This window comes from Rhipicephalus microplus, chromosome X, assembly GCF_043290135.1.
Source record: "Rhipicephalus microplus isolate Deutch F79 chromosome X, USDA_Rmic, whole genome shotgun sequence".
Taxonomy (NCBI): Eukaryota; Metazoa; Arthropoda; class Arachnida; order Ixodida; family Ixodidae; genus Rhipicephalus; species Rhipicephalus microplus.
In genome coordinates this window covers 429,446,589-429,464,391 of record NC_134710.1, presented here as the reverse complement: position 1 = coordinate 429,464,391, position 17,803 = coordinate 429,446,589, and the positions used below count along the sequence as shown (strand labels likewise).

At 48.3% G+C, this 17,803-nt stretch overlaps 1 protein-coding gene across 2 annotated transcripts in view; it reads right to left on the bottom strand.

The window, feature by feature from the left end:
* Positions 1-17,803, bottom strand: part of LOC119160923 (uncharacterized) — a 108,293-nt gene that overhangs the window by 51,894 nt on the left and 38,596 nt on the right. For both annotated transcript variants that reach the window (XM_037413202.2, XM_075880427.1), the window contains exon 6: positions 13,533-13,845. In XM_037413202.2, the coding sequence (XP_037269099.2) occupies positions 13,533-13,845 (313 nt within the window). The remainder of the gene's footprint in view (positions 1-13,532; positions 13,846-17,803) is intronic.

Below are 17,803 nucleotides of genomic sequence, written 5' to 3'. Positions count from 1 at the left end.
TAAGGCTTTTATGGTTTGTTGCCTGTTAATATTGTTACGTGAAGGTACACGCGAAACTAGGCGTTTGAAGATATATTTACACAGCGCCAATGTGCAAGCCGAAATGGAGAGCAAGTGCTGTTCCCTACACCAAAATCACGTTGTCATTCCCTACGCCTATGAAACCGTTTTTGTGGGACATTGTCTCATAACATAAACCCCGGCTGCTGAAACACCGTCTCGGTGATTTCTATGATGTTGCCGAGTGGTAAAGCTTAAGGCGAGATACATGAACAATGTCTCTATACAGTGAAGGGGAGGAGGAGGAAGGCTCGAGCGGGACTATCTCGTAGGTCACATATGTCACCTGGCGCAATACGCGGTAGGGTCCCGAGTAGCGGGAAAGCAGTTTTTCAGAAAATCCAACGTGCCTAGTCGGAATACACAATAGCACACGAGAACCCGGAGTAAAGGAAACTTCGAGATGATGGGAGTTGTAACGCTCTCACTGCTGATCTTGCGATGCTAGGAGGCTCTGACGGGCAACTTCTCGTGCTTTTTGAGCTCTGGTGATAGCATCGCGGGTGTCTTCGGTCGTCGTGTCGACGCCTGTCGGAAAGATGTTGTCAAATGGTATAGTGGGATCATGGCCAAACACAAGATAGAAAGGTGAAAAACCAGCTGCATCGTGGCGTGAGGAAATATAGGCGAACGCAACAAAAGGCGATGCAACTTCCCAGTCCTGGTAGTCGGACGATACGTACATGGTGAGCATATCGGTTAAAGTCCGCTTGAATCGCTCAGTCAGTCCGTTAGTTTGCGGGTAGTAGGCTGTTATAAATTTAAGATTTGTCTCGCAAGAGCGAAGCAGGTCATCGATAAGTCTCGAAAGAAAATAGCGCCCACGATCTATGAGAAGTTGGCGCGGCGCGCCATGATGAAGTTAGACGTCGTGCAGGAGAAAATTGGCCACGTCCGTGGCACAGCTGGTTTTAGAGCCCATGCAATGGCGTACCGGGTTGTGTGATCTGTCGCAACCGCTATCCACTTATTCCCAGAAGTGGACACAGGGAAAGGGCCTAGGAGGTCAAGACCAAGTCGAAAGAACGGATCAAAGGGAACGTCAAGTGGTTAGAGGAACACAGCAGGGCTCACCAAAGCTTTTTTTTCGGAGTTGACACTGGTCGCATGAGGCGATGTAGCTGTGGACTGAGCGATCAAGACTGGGCCAGTAAAATCGACGCTGTACACGGTCATACGTCCGAGACAGTTCGAGGTGACCGGCAGCGAGAGTGTCGTGGAGCTGGCCTATCACGCTCGAGCATAAGTGGGAAGGTACCACAAGGAGCAGTTCGTGTCCATCAAGACGGACGTTGTAATGGTACAATGTGTCATCCTTGAGCACGAACAATTGAGTAGATGGATCGGGTGCCGCAGAATGAAGCTTCTCGAAGATGTTACGTAAGACAGGGTCTCGGCCCTGTTTCTCACGGATGTTGCTTAATACTTAGAGAGACAGGACACATGGCGCTTACTCGAACGCGCCTCAGGTGGGTCCTCTGGATTCCGAGATAAGCAGTCAACGTCATGGTGTGAGCAGCCAGATTTGTAGGACACCGAGTAGTTATACTCTTGGAGTCGTAATGCCCATCGACCTAGGCGCCCAGTGGAGTCCTTCAAGGATGCGAGCCAGCAAAGTACGTGGTGATCGGTTGTGACGGTGAAATGTTAACCTTGTAAATAGGGCCGAAATTTCACTACTGCCCAAACGAGAGCAAGGCATTCCCTTTCGGTGATTGAGTAGTTCCTTTCCACCTGCGAGAGGAGACGGCTGGCATAGGCGATAACGCGGGCGCAGCCGCTTTGATGCTGGACCAAAACAGCACCGATTCTGTGGCCACTGGCATCGGTGCGGACTTCTGTAGGGGCGGCATTGTAAAAATGGGCCAGAACAGGTGGTTCTGTTAGCAATGCAATAAGTATAGAGAACGCCGTAGCATGCGCAGCACCCAATGTGAATGAGGCATCTTTTCTCTGTAAGTTTGTGAGAGGACGGGCTACTTCCGCATAGTTGTTCACAAAACTTCGAAAGCACGAGCACAGACCGAGAAAGCTGTGGACTTCCTTGGTGCAGGCCGGAATAGGGAAGTTCCGCACGGCTCGTACTTTAACGGGGTCAAGGCGTACACCAGAGGAGTCAACAAGGTGGCCCAACATGGTTAGTTGCTGGCGTCCGAAGTGGCACTTTGACGAGTTCAGTTGGCGACCGGCATTGCGAAAAACAACCAGTATTGAGGATAGGTGGTCGAGGCGGGTCTCGAAGGTCGGAGAAAAGACGATAACGTCGTCAAGGTAACATAGACAAATTGACCATTTGAACCCACGCAAAAGAGAGTCTATCATCCACTCGAAGGTGGTCGGAGCGTTGCATAACCTGAAGGATATGACCTTAAACTGGTAAAGACCATTGGGTTTGACAAATGAGGTCTTTTCGTGGTCCATGTCGTCGACAGCGATTTGCCAGTACCCTTATCTTAGATCAATGGACGAAAAATACTTAGCACCGTGAAGACAATCCGGGGCGTCGTCTATGCGCGGTAGCGGGTAGACGTCCTTTTTAGTAATCTTGTTCAGATGTCGGTAGTCAACACAGGATCGCCAGGTGTTGTCCTTTTTGACAAGAACTACAGGGGAAGCCCATGGACTACATAATGGCTCAATTATGTCTCTGGCGAGCATTTTGTCGGCTTCTGCTTGAATTATGTGATGCTCGGTTGCAGCTACGCAGTATGGCCGTCGATGGACAGGGGAGGCAGCCGGTGTCAATACGGTGCTTTACAGCAGTGGTCTGACCTAGCGGACGATCACGAAAGTCAAATGCTTCCCAGTATGATTAAAGGACGTCAAGGAGTGCGTCAGCTTGATGCGACAAAAGGTCTGACCCGATCATTTTTTTAACATCAGCAGACGGGCTTGTTTGCGAAGATTGAGCATGCGTGTAGCTACAGTGTTCAGCATCCTTCGAACACAGAGCTGAGACTACGCATTCGTCAGAGGGAGTCAGCATGGCGAGGGCAATTCCACGCGGGAGCATTTGTGAGCACAGGAATGAAGGCGCGGTTCGCACGTAACTGAACAACAGTGTGTGGTAAGGTAACACTGAGTCAAAAGAATAGATGTAAAGGGCGCGAGCACTTAGTCGCCATCGCATACAGGTGGTGAGGGCATTACGGTGATCCAGGTCACAGTTTTCGGTGACAAACGGACATGCTCAGCAAAGCACATACGAGCTTGGGGTAGACTTGGCGGATCAATCGGACACGGTAGGTCAAGTCGCACAGTACCAGCTGAGCAGTCGATGAGGGCGGAATGAGTGGACAAAAAGTCAAGACGGAGGATCACATCATTGGTGTAGTGAGAGCGAACACTGAAGAGAACTGAAGTTTGACGGCCGGCGATAGTGAGGCGTGCAGTACAGTCGCCAATAACAGAAGCCGTACCACCATCAGCAACACGAACACTGCGGGAAGGGGCTAAAGTAAGGACTTTCTTTAAGCGGTCACGAATGTGCAAGCTCATCACAGAAGTATCGGCGCCAGTGTCCACCAAGGCTTCAACAGATAAGCCATCCACTTCAACGTCGATCAGGTTCTGATTGATTGGCAGCATCAACAGAGGAATTGGAGAGCAAGCCGTATCAGCAGCGTCACCTCCAGGAGCTGCAGCCGTTAGTTTTCCGAAGAAAACCGCCGGGCAGAGGATAGGCAGTGGGAACGGGGTGTCGGTGGAGACCAGGAAAATCTACGTTGAGGTGAAGGTGAGCGACTGTACTGGGCAGTGGTAGTAATAGTCGGGTCGTAATTAGCTGAGCCCTCACGCCGTGGTAGTTCCTGGCCATAGAGATGGGCTGGTGAGGGTAGGTTGGAGAAGCTTCAGTTGGCCCCGATTCGGTGAGGTCCCAGTGCTTCGGCAATGGCGGGAAATGTGTCCCACTCGTTCACAATGAAAGCAAATTGGCCTGTCGTCAGGCGTCCTCCACGCATTTGGGTCATGGTTACGTGGAGCAGGGTGGCGATAATGCTGTGGGTGGCTGGACGTAGATGAACTGACAGCATCGGGATGGTGCACAGAACAGACCGTGTGAGTACCCGCGTTGGCTAGTTCTTGGCGAACAACGGTCTGTATTAGCAAAATGGTTGGCTGAGGATCACTCGGTGCTAGTGCTCTCAAGGGTGCGGGTGATATGGCCTCGATTTCGCGGCGTATGATTCTCGTGATGTCACAGGAGTGTGAATTGGGCTGGGTCGTTATACGAATATCCTCGCAAGTTGACGTCGCAGCAGTGTTGGGAAGGCGCGTGAAGTGGTGGGCGATGCGACAGCTTTTAGCCTCTTGAAAGCGTTGGCACTCTGAGATAACATCTTGCACGGTGGAACAGCCTTTGCACACAAATAAGTTAATTGCATCATCTGTGATGCCCTTGAGCACATGCGCTACCTTGTCTGCTTCAGCCATGGTTTGGTCAATTTTACGGTAAAGGGTCAGCACATCTTGTATATACGCTAGGTAAAACTCCGTGAACGTCTGAACACGTTTGCCAAGTTCGTTCCTAGCGGCCTGCTTGCAGCCGGCAGATTGACCAAACAACTCGCGTAACTTGGTCTTGCATACGTCCCAGCTCAGGATCGCGTCCACATTGTTATTAAACTATGCCTTGGCCGGCCGTTCATTGCAAATAAAAGATGATGTTTGCCAGCATCAAGGTTGGGTCCCACCTGTGGTTTTCGCTGACGAGCTCGTAGAGTTTAAGCCACTCATCCACGTCCACGCCTTCCGCTCCCGAAAAGTTGCCGGGATCGCGGGGTGGAGCGGCCACAAGAAAAACAGGGGAGGTCGGCGCCGTTGATGCATTGGGCGCGGCAGTTGACGAAGCGTTGCTGCCGGTGGACATGTCGGAAGCAGCGACTAGGCGTCCGCTGCGTAACTCTGTCGTGCATTGTAACCCAGCACCTTCCACCAAAGTATTACGTGAAGGTACACGCGAAACTAGGCGTTTGAAGATATATTTACACAGCGCCAACGCGCAAGCCAAGATGGAGAACAAGTGCTGTGCCCTACACCAAAATCACGTCGTCTTTCCCCGCGCCTATCTAACCGCTTTTGTTGGACATTGTCTCATAACAATATAACTTTTGTCGCCTGAGATAGTTTGCCAGTATCCTGTCTAGTGACCGTACCTTCGACTTCTATATCACACTCTTTGATGATACTTGTAAGATTATCGTTCATTGCGTCAAGGCTAACGTATGTCAGTTGTTTCGTTTAATGCCTGGAATCTATTCTGAAACAAAACTCTATTCCTGTACCTTCCCACTCACCGTTGGCTCATCATTGCCTTCTTACTTATCAGTTTATGTTATTGTTTTTATAAATCTAGGTGAAAACAAACTCTTACCAATACACGGTCACTGCATCTGATCTTGCCGACTACTTCTACAGCCTGTACAATGCCTTAGGTGTGTACACAAAATGAAGTCTATTTCATTTTTAGTTTCACCATTAGGACTTCTCTACGTCCACTTAGGTTAGCCCAATTTCTGAAAAAAGGTATTCAAGGTCCCTAAATTATTACGTTCTGCGAACTCTACTAAGAACTCCCCTCTGGGAATTCTAGAGCCGAAGTCATATTCTTCCGTACAATGCATGCGGTAATTATTGTCGCTCATCAGAATAGTTTACTGTGTATTAATGGGTGATTTTACGTCTTCAAAGAAACGTTCAACTAAATAAGTCATGGCTTGATGTAGGCATAAATGTCTGTACCACATTCATCTTCTACTTTTTGTTAAACTTATGATGATTGCTACCCTCTCACTTATGCCATAGTATTCCTCTATGTTACCAGCGATATTCTTGTGTATAAAAAACCACTCTCCAAGTTCATTATTATCAACTAATCTACGGTAGCATATAACGCGTTAGTTCTTCAGCACTGTGTAAGTCTCACGTGTCCTCTTAGCTTCGCTGAGTCCTATAACGTCCCACTTATGCTCTCTAAGTCCTCGAATAGCACAGCTAGACTAGATTGACTAGATGCCGTTTTAACGTTTAAGGTAGCCAAGTTCAGATTCCAATGGCGTCTTGTCCAGACAAAGAGATTCAGCACCCTCCACTGCATCGCAGGTATGATCACCGCCTTGGACAATTGCTTCGCAACCGCTGGAGAACAAGGGTTAATTGTTGAATTCGTGAGAGACTGTGGCCAGGTACTGCACCAGGGTGGTCAATCCCGCTTTGTCGAGGGAGTGCAGTACTGACAGCTAGTCGCTGGTGAGGCATTCCTTAGTGAACTTAGGCGACATTGACTCAATCCATCCATCTATCCATCCGCCCGTCCATCTATCCATCCGCCCGTCCATACGTCCGTGCGTGCGTTCGTCCGTCCGTCCGTCGGTCCATCCATCTATCCATCCATCACATGAAAATAATGACATGTATGTCACGAATGTCATGATTTACATTTCATGGTCTTGCTGCTCTTGCGGTGGTTTCGTTCGCATGACATAGTGCAAAACTGGGATGGTATGACATGACTGCATGGCAAACAAAAGCGACAGACTCTTGTACTACAACATGCTACATGCATGATATTTTGTGGGACGATGCGCGTGTGTGCCTGACGAAGAGGAAGAATAGTGCTCTCCCCTCGTTCGCTGGTGAATCGGTCATGCCATTACTGCTGGTTTAAAGTAAATCTCTTCCACAGCCTCGTTGATACGGCGTCGTGTCTTATTCGTAACATATTTGGTAGAGGTGGAACGTTCCCCGTCCTCACCACGAAGCTTCGCAGTGGCCGCACCATTCCGTCTCTGGCCATGGCTACCATTGACAACCTGTCAGCGGCTCCATCTGTGGCTCCAGCCACTACATACCTGACGATGCCCTACCCGCATGATCCCGGTACATTCTGCACACAACCTGGGCTTGACGTTGACTACTGGCTCCACATGTGAGAGCGTGTTAGCCAGACACACCGATGGGATCCTACCATAATGCTCGCAAACGTAATCTTTTACTTGGACGGCACCCCACGTGTTTGGTTCGACGCCCATGAGACCAAGATCACCAGCTAGGATATCTTCAAGGAGCGACTACGCGACATCTTTGGGGACCCGTCTGGTCGCCAAATTGAAGCACTAAAAGAACTAGCCACTCAGGTGCAGTCCTCAGCAGTCTTATGTCTCGTACATACAGAACGTGCTTGCGTTGTGCCGGAAAGTAGACAAGAAAATGCCAGAGAATTACAAGGTGAGTCACACACTCAAGGGCATCGCGGACGATGCCTTCAACTTGCTCGTGTACACTAACGTCACGGCCGTCGATGTGATTATTAAAGAATGCTGCCGCTTCAAAAGGGCCAAAACCCGCCGTGTCCTGCCTCAATTTACACGACTACCAAACATGGCTGCTACATCTACCTGCGCCGATCTCATTGCCACGCCACCAATGCAGGAGAACGTGACAAGTATAGTTCGACGGGAGCTTGAGGTGTCATGTCCGGCGCCATTTCCTTCACTTCCGCTCGACCATGGCACGGCACAAACGCCTCCGGCGGTCTCCGTTATTCAAGCCGTCATGAGGCAAGAAATTGAAAAGCTCGGATTTCCTGTGGCCTGCTTTGTCTCCCGACCCGCCTCCACACCGATGACAAATGCACCGCGCCATGACTCATATTTTCTTCCGCGATCCCGCAATCCGACGGAATGGAGAGCAGCAGACGACAAGCCAATTTGCTCCCGCTTTCACCGGGTAGGCCATGTCTCCCGCTTCTGTCCCAGTACTTGGCCGCCCCACCCTTCGAGCCAATTTTCTTCTTCTCATCAGCCATACGCGGACCCCCGTCGGTATTCATCGAGCCGTGAGTATCCTGCTTCCGGCACACCTTAAAGCCGCTCTACCACTCGTTCACCGTCACCGGAACGCCACCATTCGCCATCGCCCCAACCTCGCCGCTATTCATCGCCGACTAACTACGGATCTTCCCGGACGAAAAACTAGATTATGCAGCTCCTGGAGGTAGTGCTGCATCAAGTGCGAGTGACCCAAATCCTCCGTTGACGCTCCCTACTAATAAGAACTTGCTGGAAGTGCATGTCGACGGTCTTTCTTTGACGGCCTTAGTTGACACGGGAGCTAAGGTGTCGATCATGAGTGGTCGTTTCTGTCGCCGCCTCAAAAAAGTACTCACGCCCACCGCAACACAAGCCGTCCGTGTTGCCGGTGGTGAAACTGTGGCCGTCATTGGAATTTGTACCGCACGTATTAGCCTTGCCGGCCGCCCTGTTCCTGTTTTATTTACTGTGTTCGACAATTGCCCCCATGATCTCATCTTCAGGGTGGACTTCTTATCGACGCATTCGGCGCTGATCGACTGTTCCGCCGGCACTCTCTGTTTATAACTTCCTCTTCTTCCAGACTCTCGCCCCGAGATGCCGAAAAACCTTTGACCCACAGACTTCAGTCGGATACCGCCAAAAGGCCTCATATTCATTGAATTGGCAACAAGTTCACCCGTTGTTGACGGTGAATATGTCGTCACGCCCATTCCTGGGGTTCTCCTGGTGCGCGACATCACTGTGTCACACTCCGTCGTAACTATGGCCTCTAACCGAATATGTCTGCCCATTATCAATTTTGATTTCACGCAGCAAGTACTACCAAACGGAATTTCAGTCACCGCGCTTCGACTTTTAATAGACGCCCATGTCACCGTTTTTGTGGCAGACGCATGCTTCGATCGTCCATGTCGCCCGCAGGATGCCACATCCCTCGATTCGGCCTTGCACCCCATGATCGACCCGAAACTCAAACCTGAGCTATTCGATGCCCCATTCCGCTTTCTGGCTTCCTACCGCGACATATTTGACACCGACGGCAGTCAACTCGGTCAGGCTTCTGTCGTAAAGCACCGCATTAATACTGCTGATTCTCCTCCCATTCACCGCCGACCATACCGGGTGTCTGCCACAGAGCATAAAGTAATTCAAGAAGAAGTTAACAAGATGCTAGCCAAAGGAAATATTGAACCCTCTTCGAGCCCTTGGGCATCTCTCGTTGTGCTCGTTAAAGAGAAAGATGAAACGTGGCAATTCTGCGTTGATTACCGCCATCTTAATCGAATTACGAAAAAGGACGTTTATCCTTTGCCCCGAATTGATGACGCCCTCGATTGTCTTCATGGCGCGCGATACTTTTCTTCAATTGACCTACGTTCTGGCTATTGGCAAATTGCGGTGGATGAGAAAGACCAAGAAAAGACTGCGTTCGTAACTCCCGACGGCCCATACCAATTCAAGGTGATGCCGTTTGGGCTATGCAACGCCCCAGCCACATTTGAGCGTATGATGGACTCGCTGTTGCAAGGGTTCAAGTGGTCAACATGCCTGTGCTACCTGGATGATGTCCTCGTATATTCGCCTACATTTGAGACGCACCTTCAGCGTTTGTCAGCGGTTCTCAACATCTTCCGCACTGCTGGCCTTCAACTAAACTCGTCGAAATGTCACTTCGGCCGCCAGCAGACTACGGTGTTGGGCCACCTTGTCGACGCATCAGGTGTGCAGCCTGACCCAGAGAAAATTCGTGCCATCACGAGCTTTCATGTACCCCTGTCTGTCGAGGATGTCCGGAGCTTTGTGGGAATTTGTTCCTATTTTAGAAGGTTTGTGAAAGATTTTGCAGTAATCGCTCGACCACTCACTGACCTTCTGAAGAAAGACGTGACTTTTACGTGGGCTTCCGCTCAAGCTGCCGCTTTTTCTCAACTCAGTACCCTCATCACGACTCCACCTATTTTGGCGCACTTTGACGCGAGTGGTCACGGGATTGGAGCCGTCCTAGCCCGACGCCATGGGGACACGACCGAGTCATCGCATACGCTAGCCGCCTTCTCACAGCTGCCGAGCGCAACTATTCAATGACAGAACGTGAATATCTTGCTCTTGTTTGGACCGTTACGAAGTTCCGCCCATATTTATATGGCACGAGCTTCTCAGTAATAACGGACAACCATGCGCTATGTTGGCTTTCGTCACTGAAGCATCCTACTGGCCGGCTCGGGCGCTGGGCTCTGCGACTGCAAGGGTATACCTACACGGTAACGTACAAGTCCAGACGCCTACATCAGGACGCAGACTGCCTGTCCCGCTACCCGGTTGCTGAGTCGAGCTCTATGCCTGGCACCGACACCGAGCCTTGCGCCTTTTTCCTTTCGCAAATGACATGCATCGGTGACGAACAACGCCATGATGAGTCCTCGCGTGCTATAATTGAGTGCCACGAATCACGATCTTCCGATCAGTCCTATTGTTAATTTGTGCTCCACGATGGTGTATTATACCGCTAAAGTTTTGAGCCGGATGGACCGGCCCTGCTGCTTGTCATTCCGGAACACCTTCGCTCGGAAGTTCTACATGAACTTCATGACCTTCCGACTGCTGGTCACCTTGGTGTGTCACGCACTTACGACCGAATACGCCGACGCTTCTTTTGGCCAGGCATTGCATGCTCAGTCAAAAGATAGGTTGCGGCTTGTGAGAAATGCCAGCGCCGCAAAACGCCATCGACGCTTCCCGCCGGATGCCTTCAACCACTTGACATTCCGTCAGAACCGTTCTTCCGCGTTGGCTTGGACCTATTTGGCCCTTTCGCCCTGTCTTCCTCGGTAACAAGTGGATAGCCGTGGCCACCATCTACGCCACGCGTTATGCCATCACACGAGCTCTTCAACAAGCTGCGCCACAGATGTCGCCAACTTCCTCCTCAAGAACGTGATTTTGCAACACGGAGCCCCACGGCAGCTGCTTACAGACCGTGGCCGCACCTTTTTGTCGAAAATCATAACCGACATCTTGCAGTCTTGTCAAACGAGACACAAGCTGACTACGTCATACCACCCGCAAAGCAATGGGCTCACGGAGCGTCTAAATCGAACTCTTACAGATATGCTCGCTAAGTATATTTCTACTAATCATACCGACTGGGATCTCGCGTTGCCGTACATCACATTTGCCTACAATTGTTCTTGCCATGACACTGCCGCCTACTCCCCATTTTTTCTGTTATTCGGCCAAGAACCTACATTACCCCTAGATACAGTCATTCCGTCTACCACGACATCGACCAGCGAATATGCCCTTGACGCTATCACTCGGGCTGCGAACGCACGCGAAATCGCACGCACTCGCTTCCTGGCCTCTCAAGAGAACCATCGGCGTTTGTACGATCAACGGCACCGTGACGTGCACTTCTTACCCGGTTCATTGGTGCTGCTGTGGTCCCGACCTGTCAAGTCGGCTTGTCAGAAAAACTTCTTTTTCGCTACACGGGTCCATATCGAGTCCTTCGTGAAATTACTCCTGTGACATACGAAATTACCCCTGCTGCCCCATCGCCTTCAACTGCCTCACAAACCACCGATATTGTACATGTGGCACGCTTGAAGTCTTACAACTCTCCCGCTGACGTTGACATCTAGATGCGCCGAGATGGCGCTTCTGCCGCCGGGGATTATGCTGTATGCATGTTGATATTTTGTGGGACAATGCGTGTGTGCCTGACGAAGAGGAAGAAAGATGCTCTCCACTCGTTCGCTGGTGAACCGGTCACGCCATTACTGCTGGTTTTAAGCAAATCTCTTCCACAGCCTTGTCAATACGGCGTCATGTCTTATTCGTAACAATACCATGATATGCTTGTCGTGTCAGTGTAATGTTTTAGTTCTACCGCACAACGTGCATGTTCAGTTATATGCTTGGTAGGTCTGACGAGTCACCTCAGGACACTTCCCAAAGGACGGGTCTGTTTGAAGCAAACATTTACCAATAGCTCAAGATTACGTAACCCCAGGAATTACAACCGATCGTACCCCTCGAATAAAGTTATAGAAATATACAAGCTATATTTTAGTCTCAAATAGTCAAGTCCTATCGCAGAGTTCGTACACAGAGTTGGTGACGGAGAGTCAGGAAGGAGCAGGGTCTCCCACACGTCGTTGGGTAGAAGCCTGGGCGTGAAGCACGGGGGTTGATGCTGTCGTCGTAGTTAGCGTCGGCGTTGACCAGCTACATGAACGGCAGGATAAGCAGCCTTCCTGGGCTGCCGGTGGACGCTGGACCAGCTGACACCGCATTTGACACACTGACTATAAGGTAGAGTCCCGGCCGAACAAATTCGTCTGAGCTCGAGCCTGAAGTACGATAGCTCAAACCTGTCTACGGGCACGGGAACGTCAGCGCAGCTAGGTAGCCCTGGAGCCCCTCAGGTCACTGGTTGATGGAGGCAGCAGCCTTGGCGAAGGTCAGAAACCCGACCGCCTTGATGCGTGGCTCGTCTTCCTCCGGCCACTGCTGCGACTCTTCTTTCTTTTCTCTGTCTCGCGTGTGCTTCAAATAATTGCGTTGATTGCGTCTGTGTTGATTTGGCACTTCAGTCATTTATTGCTAGCTTATTCACGTACGTGCTAGCTTCTATTTTGCCTTCCAACTCGGTTCACGACGTGCACTTCAAATTCCGCGCACTCAATTTGTTTTAAGTTCCGCGCACTCAAACCACTGTAAATTTCGCGAACAGTAAGTTATGAATACACGCCACGTTTAAGGTGCACTCGTCGCCGTCTCACTAGCTTGACACATACCAAATCTGGTATAACATAGCCCAAACGGAAAATAAAGGTAAATGACATGACCAAGCATGATAATCATAGCTTGCGTGTCATGTCAACATGACTACATTCTGCTCGCATAACGTGATCGCGGCCATTTCACTAGCTTCACTCATACCAGATTTCGTGTTACGTGGCCTGAATAGGTGACGAAGGTATGACTGGTGCAAACATGATAATAATGACACTCATCTCATGTAATAACACGATTACATGTTACGCTCATAGCCTGCTCACAGCCATTTCGGTAGCTCCAGATATACGAAAATTTGGTATCGTATGAGGTGAATAGACGACAAAGGTAAATGACACGCCTTGACATAATAACCATGACTTAAGTTTGATGTACGTAAAACATGACTGCGTGCTACGCTCATGGCGTGGTCGCGGCCGTTGCGCTAGCTCAACATATCACGTGGCATGATAGTAAATTTGGTATCACGTAGCGGGAAAAGAGGACGAATGTAAATGACACATCCAAACATGCTAATCATGGCATGGAAGTCATGTACGGCATAATTTACGTCTATCTGGGGAGGTTGTGCTGAATTTAAAGTGACATATTACCAACCTCATTCGTGCTTCGCACATCATCCGATTCCCACAGGGAATGCCTATTTTTTTCTTTGACATTTGTTGGTACCTATTTCACAACGTGCTATCCGTGACGGAAATACGTCAGCAGAGTCGTGGTGGAACCCGGCTTAAAACACTTTCGGGTTAGAAGACGTACACTCAGAATTTGATTTTTAAGGCTCTGTTGTGGCCACTACTAGAGCAAGCATTTCCTCAGCGCTCATGAATCGCTGTTTAAAAATTTCGAGATCCTTACTTGAGTGTTCTGGGGCACCAGAAGGCGGTGCGATGGCGTCTGGCTCGTCAATCGTGAAGCTGACGCCGCAGTTCTCTAGCAGCATCATGTCGGTGTCTTCGAGAGTGTTCACTTGTATTGGTGCAGCACCACGATGCCTTGTGCTCCGAGGGTGTAATGCAGTGAAGCGCACCAAGGTCTCGACTGTGGCGCCTGCGGGTGAGCTTGCAATGATCTCGGAGGGCCCCACTTCTTGCTCCAGCTGTCCAGCAAGCCGATCACTTAGTGCTTCCAAGAGGCAACCAACTCGCATTACCGATCCTATTTCATCGTCCTGTGCAAGAAGGTTCAGGGTGCCGATTATCAACAACAGTGCAGCTCATGACATCGGGGCAAGGTGTTTTGTATAGCTATAAAGTAAAGACCAAAAAGTCATTCGAGATTAGTTTTTCATCATTTGGAAATTGTTACGAAGTGTCGACCTGGGCATGGCAGGTGGAGATGTGCAAAGTTCAATGGCGTGTATGGCTCAAATGCAAGTCTTCACTATCTGTTTCAGTAGTTCCGTGCCGCACTGTGGAAGCTGCAGGCCTTCCAACCATTAGAGAGGGTGAGCACATTTAATTATATTGTTCCGCGCCCTGTCGCCTGCAAGCTGCAAGAGCTTCTAGCGGTGACCTTGCGCAGTGTCACAATTTTTTACAGATAATTTGTGAGCGACTTTGCAGCACACCTTGATCAAAGAGGTACAGCAGCTTTTTTTAACGCTGTCTCGATATGTAAAAATATCATAGCGTTAAACCAAATAACGTGTTCTAGAGCTGGCGCCTGGACGAATGGCCCCAACTATTGGTCAGAAAAACTAACAAGCGTGCATTGTATGCCCTCCGAGTTTGGCGAAGTGCTCATTGCCACTCGCCAAGCCTACTACATCAATTAATATAGTTTGGCCCTCAAAACCATTGCTGAATCTATTTGAATAGTGTGTTGCCGAAGCTTAAAGACATGAATCTATACCGAATGGAAGCATCAGTTGGCAGCTTACAGGCTACAAAGCGCACGACTGCCACTTCATAGATTCGAGATGAGCTAAAACTGCTAACGGCAGTGGAGCTATGTTTTTCAGGCCGAACTTCGGTTCCTCCGCGGTGCTGTGAAGTCTGTGGCTGTGTCGACTGCATGTAAAATTTTAAGCATCTTCTAATCATAAGTGTGTACTTTACAGATGAACAAATAATGCATACCAGGCGCAGTTGCGTTATTTCTTCCGATAATTATATGTTATAAAATGAGTCAGTTTTTTAGAGACAAACTAATTTTCTTTGAGAATGGGGCTATATCACCAGGAAGGTCGCATTTCCAAAACACAGAGAAGATTTCAAGTATAAGTGCTCTCACGAGATTTCTTGTAAAGGTTATGAAAAAGGGTAACAGGCTCTCAACATGGGCACTACATCTCGCTTCACAAAAGTTTGCGCTGTAAGATGACGTAACATTTGCTCTGCTACACCAAACTACTGAAATAGGTTGCACGTGCAGCCTGAGAAATGCGTACGCCCACAGTGAAAACGTCCTGATTGAGTGCGACGAATAGGTCCACTCAGGCTGCGGAAATTCTGAGTTTCTTGTGACTGGTTGTCACACTCTACATTATATGCTCAGCAGCAATACACTTTGAGGAAATTCAATGCAAGATTGAATTTATTTTTATTATTAGCTTTTAGGCAACCCTAACATGAGTGCATACTTTTATATTTGCTGGCAGTTACAATGTTCAACAGTGAAAGCGCTTACTTTTATTGATAAAAAAAAAGTAACCTTAAAGCCTCCTATCATCTTTGCGCACTCTAGCATAAAGTGACATATAAGTCTACTGTTGCAGCATTATAAAAAATTTTATAATATAAGTGTACTGTTGCAGCATAATGAAAACTATGTTGCATCAAATAAAAATATGTTGCAGCATATAAATCTACTGTTGCAGCATTATAAAAAACGTTTCGACGTTCCTACATCTTTTTCGATGACGCACAGGCCTGTGAAGTCGGCTATAATGTTCTAACACGCAATCTGTCACAGTACAAGGGATTATTTTATTGCCAAGAGCGTTTACTGCTTGATTTTTTAGTGTTTAAGTTTGTGCCCCCCCCCCCCCCCCCCGCCGCAAAAAAAGAGAAAAAACCTCGACAGGAGCTGGTGCAATGGGCAGCTTCATCTGATGAGCTTCGAAATCCTATGAAATTTTTTCGACGATATCATACTAAGCATCGTCCGCTTAAACTGTCACATAGCCGTCATCGATTTCACAGCCAAGGTGCTAACTCGATCTTCGTACAAAGCGACACCATCGTTCACAGTTCTATGTCACAGTACCTTGAACGTGCTCGAGAAGCAAGTGACCATGAAGCTTCGCTCCAGCGTCGTTATTCATCGGTACTCACAAATAAGAAAACATCCGCGATTGCTGCTCTAGTGTGGAATTCACGTCACAAGGGAATCACGCATTTCGATGAAGGAATAGGAAGTATGACGCTAATGAACTACAGCCAAAAATAGCCACTTCAACAGGGGCCTGACAGTTGCATGCATTGAAAAAATCGGGGCCGTTAGCTGTGCTTGCCTTTTCAGATTCTGCCGAAGGTACAATGACGTCTTCAATACCTCAACCAATTGCCGTTCCGACGACAGGGTAATACGATCACGTATACATAATAATAATAATAATATTATTATTATTAATATTATTATTATTATTATTATTATTATTAAATTGTAATAATACCTGGAAATATTGTTAGGTAGCAAAAGCACACAATCATTGTAAGAGACGCCGTATGGACGGTTCAGAAAAATTGCCCATGGGGTGGTAATAAACGTGCACCAATGTCAAAGAATACGGGCTTCCACTATTATTTATTCAATCGAAATGACGGCCAGGATTGAACCAACGACCTTCGGGACAGCATCTGAGCATGGTAATGGAGGACAGCTCAGCGTCCCCTTTGCAGCCTGAATCGCAGAAATCGCGGTCGGGATCACTGGAGATAATTCCCTCATCCCCTCGTGACCCCCGAGCCGATGACAGATCGGCCGCTAATGCGGCGCGAATCACTGTCGCCTCGAATTGTGACATTTTGATTACACGTCGCTGAGAAACTTCAGTATCTTCAGAAATGATAGAAATGCAAAGTGTGCGTGTGCGTGTGCGTGTGTGCAAGTGCGTGCGTTTTCTTTAGATTACTGGTAATAAAAATAAAGGTGAGGCATTTACAGTCCTAAAATATTCTTTTTAGGCTTCTCAACACGAGTGTTCTTATATGAAGCAGTGATCCGAAAAGATTAGGAATTCATGTGAGTACCCCTACAACTAAAAGTGTTTTATATGTGTTTGCTTTTACTTTTGAACGACTCAATGGTGTAGAGTTAGTGCGCTTGAAGGTGGTCATAATGAACGTATGAATAAATAAATTATGGGATAAAAAATTAAATAAGTATCAGGGGTGAAAGCTATTGTTCTAGGCTAAATGAAGGGCTCGCGAAAAACACCAGAATACGGCTTGGTCATTTTTGTTTTAGCGCATTTGTGTAAGCGTTCTATCTTGCGTTATATGTTGCTTTAGCATGCAAACTGTAGCGTCGGAATGTATACGGCTCACTGAGAAAGTGGAAATGATTCAGTTCATATTCTAAACGAAAAGGAGCGAAATGGAAGTAAGTGCTTCATTTCTTCCCTGCAACGAGCACACAGCCCGCGGAGGGAATCATTTCAAGATGAGGATATCGTGTGCAAATTGAGGGAGGAACTGTCAAATAATACGCTGCAACATTCACTCACAAGGTACTTTCCGGCGCAGCGGGGGCCTCGAAAGTACGTTCAACATGCGCTTGAGCAAATACTTTCCTTAAGAAATCAACTATAAGCAACTTACCTTATACTGTAAAAGGTCATGAGAACTACCTAAACTACGGCAAGAACAAAATATTATTGTTAATATAAGATAATACAGCGAATGTGAAAACCCACCCCTTCAAAAAAAAAAAGCGCATGCGCTGAAGCTTTATCTGTGCTTGGTTTAGGGTTCTCGGCCAGCTAACTCTCAATAGTGTAGCGGTGTGTTGTGGATTTGTTAACGTTCCGTGATTTTAATTGCTGTGTCTTCTGGAGCACTGACTCATGTTTGCGCTGTGGGAAACGTCATCTACTAGAATCAAGTGCTACGCTATCGAAATGGTACGCGCCAACTGGGATATCACCTGAGAGGCGAGTGTAAACAAGGCTCCCTTGAGTCCGC